This window comes from Mytilus trossulus, chromosome 8, assembly GCF_036588685.1.
Source record: "Mytilus trossulus isolate FHL-02 chromosome 8, PNRI_Mtr1.1.1.hap1, whole genome shotgun sequence".
In the NCBI taxonomy this organism is placed as follows: domain Eukaryota; kingdom Metazoa; phylum Mollusca; class Bivalvia; order Mytilida; family Mytilidae; genus Mytilus; species Mytilus trossulus.
The window spans coordinates 34991922-34994500 of NC_086380.1; the positions used below are offsets into that span (position 1 = coordinate 34991922).

General features: G+C 32.1%; 1 protein-coding gene across 1 annotated transcript; it reads right to left on the bottom strand.

Moving 5' to 3' along the window:
• Positions 1 to 791: 791 nt before the first annotated feature.
• On the bottom strand, positions 792 to 2006 carry LOC134727602 (toll-like receptor 2). Its single transcript, XM_063591982.1, has one exon. The coding sequence runs from the start codon at positions 1977 to 1979 to the stop codon at positions 792 to 794; it is 1188 nt and encodes a 395-aa protein (XP_063448052.1). The 5' UTR covers positions 1980 to 2006.
• Positions 2007 to 2579: the final 573 nt, after the last annotated feature.

A 2579-nucleotide genomic window follows, 5' to 3' on the forward strand; every position in this document is an offset into this window, starting at 1 on the left:
TATTAAATATAATCCTACTACCTTTCATAATTAGTAACACCACGAGGTGGATACCACTGCTGGTGGACGTTTCGTCCCCGAGCGTAATACCAGCCCAATAGTGATAAAGACTTGGGAAACTGGATGGGGATCAGGATCTGAAAACCATCCAGCCAATAATCTGCCTAATACAGCTACGGTAATCTCTTCGTGGTATGAAATATCACCTATAAAACTTACACTATAACTTATAGCTTCCTTGTGATGTTTTTACTTGTGCATGTAGTACTTAATTTCTCAAGGAAGTTTTCCGTGTAAAAAAGAGAATTTATTCCGATTGTAACACAAGAATGAAAATAGATGGTGAAAGATTTACAATATAATAGGTTTAAGTAATGTTTGAATTTGATTTTAAAATTTAAACGTTTGGGACTTTCATTTTTTAAATCATTTGTTAACGACAATGATCTGAAACCAAAATGTAATGCATCATCACAATCCAGGAAGTGATTTTGATTGTAAAAAGTGTATTGACCTCTGTTCAGATTCATAACGTTTAAAGCTTTGTGCAAGGTGATATTTTTTCCATTTAAATATTTTGTGAAAAACATATATATTATATTATTATTTGTACACGATTCATTTTCATAAAAAAAAAAGAAGTAAAATTTGTGATACATGAAATTAATTTTGAAAAGTTTATCACATAAATCGCATACAATTATGTAAACATTTATTTCAAACGGTTTCAATATAATATTTATATTATTTGCATATTCGTCTTTACTTTACACGAGTTTAGTGTTTGCCTTTTACATTGAAGTGTTATCATCACTTATTTTCATACGACCATCTGATAATGTTTTACTTAGTTTCACGTAGAACATTTCCTCAGAGTTGTACGGAGCCTCAGAATCAGATGGCCACACAAAACATACGACTTTATACCAAATTTCCTTCAATGCTTTTGGAAGTTTGTCTTTTTTTATTTCATCCTTCAGTATGACAACAACCATTGATTCACTTCCCTCTCTGAAAGCATGTATTCTTGTCATTTCTATTTCATACGTTCCCCAGCTACTTTCCAGAAAATCCTCCGTGATAACAAATACAATCTTTCTGCTTGAATTGATAGCTTCTACGATGCAATCGGCAATTGGCTTCCCCACTTTAAAATCTTTGTGGTATAAACAGAGGCTTAAGCCTTTTGAATGCAAATTGTCGTAGAGAGTTTTAACCCATGATATGTCTTTATGACTGTATGAAATAAACGCATCATGAATAAACTCTTCCGAAAGAGGCTTGTAATGCCTAAGTTTCATCTTTATTCTCAAAAAGAAATACTCAAATGCAAATCGGTAGCGATAGTATATTATTCCAAAGATCAAAGCCAATATGATGAAGGCACTAATACAACTTGCTAATGTTATCCATAGTTTTGATTGACAACTGACTTCATATGTTTTAAGGTTTTGAAAGAATTGAGACAAAATTACAAGAGTCCCATTTTGGCTGACGCATTCTATTTCATCGACATCACTTATAAGACCTGAATGTTGCACCCATTTAAGAAATTTTAGTGTATTACAAGAGCATTCAATCGGATTTCCACGAAGAAATATACTTGAAGGTTTTATAATATTAAGTTTGGCAATATCGTCATCGCTAAGACAAGAAATTCTGTTGTATTTCAGACTGATAAGTTGAAATGTATTTGGTTTCGATGGAAAGTTTGGAAGTGATTGAAAGTTGTTTCTGTCGAAAATAATAGAAAGCTTTTGTCTAAAAGGATGATTGAACAAGCCCTCTGGTAAAGATTTTATGTTATTTTTCATCAAGTCAATATGTTTTAGATCTGAATTGGTCTTTAGAAATTCTGATGCATTTTTAAGGGTATTCAAACCGATTCCAAGAGTAGCATCTTGTGCAATAAGAGTAATCAATTTAGGAAAATTTGACAGGAGATGTTCACTCAAAACTCTGCAGTCAAATCCTGACATGTCCAAATACTCTAGATTTTAAATGCCATAAACCGTACCATTGCAATCTCGGAGTGTAACGTTGGTTATATTAACAACTTTTAGATTTGATCCATTTAGAATAGTCAGATTAGCAATACTCCTCGTATTATATGTTTTAACGTTCGAATGGTAGTCCAATTGTTCTAAAGTCTTTGGAAGGCAAAACGAGTAAATTACATCATTTGGTGTCGATCTTTCTAGTCTGTCGTCTTTACCTATAACATGTGGAATTTTCAATATTTTTAAGTGTCTAAACGCACAAAAAGCAAAAACAAAACTATCTGTGCTGTCAAACATTAAATTTATGTTTAATTCTTCTAAGCAATTCTCTGTATATCCATATTTAAAAAAAGGTCCAAACTGTATGCCAAGTATACTATCAGCCATCAAATTTAACTTTTGAAGACATATTTCTTGAAGAACTGCGAAATGCGTATGGCCTAACACAAACCCGTTTCTATGTGGATTTCTATAGATACTTATTTCTGTCATATGTTTACCTTTGAAAACCTTAAAAGAATTAAATATACTACTTATTGTGTCGTACGTAGCAAATCTAAACACAATGCTTATCCTTAG

Coding starts and splice junctions, on each gene's coding strand:
- LOC134727602 (XM_063591982.1), bottom strand. CDS start 1,979: ATGTCAGGATTTGACTGCAGAGTTTTGAGTGAACATCTCCTGTCAAAT.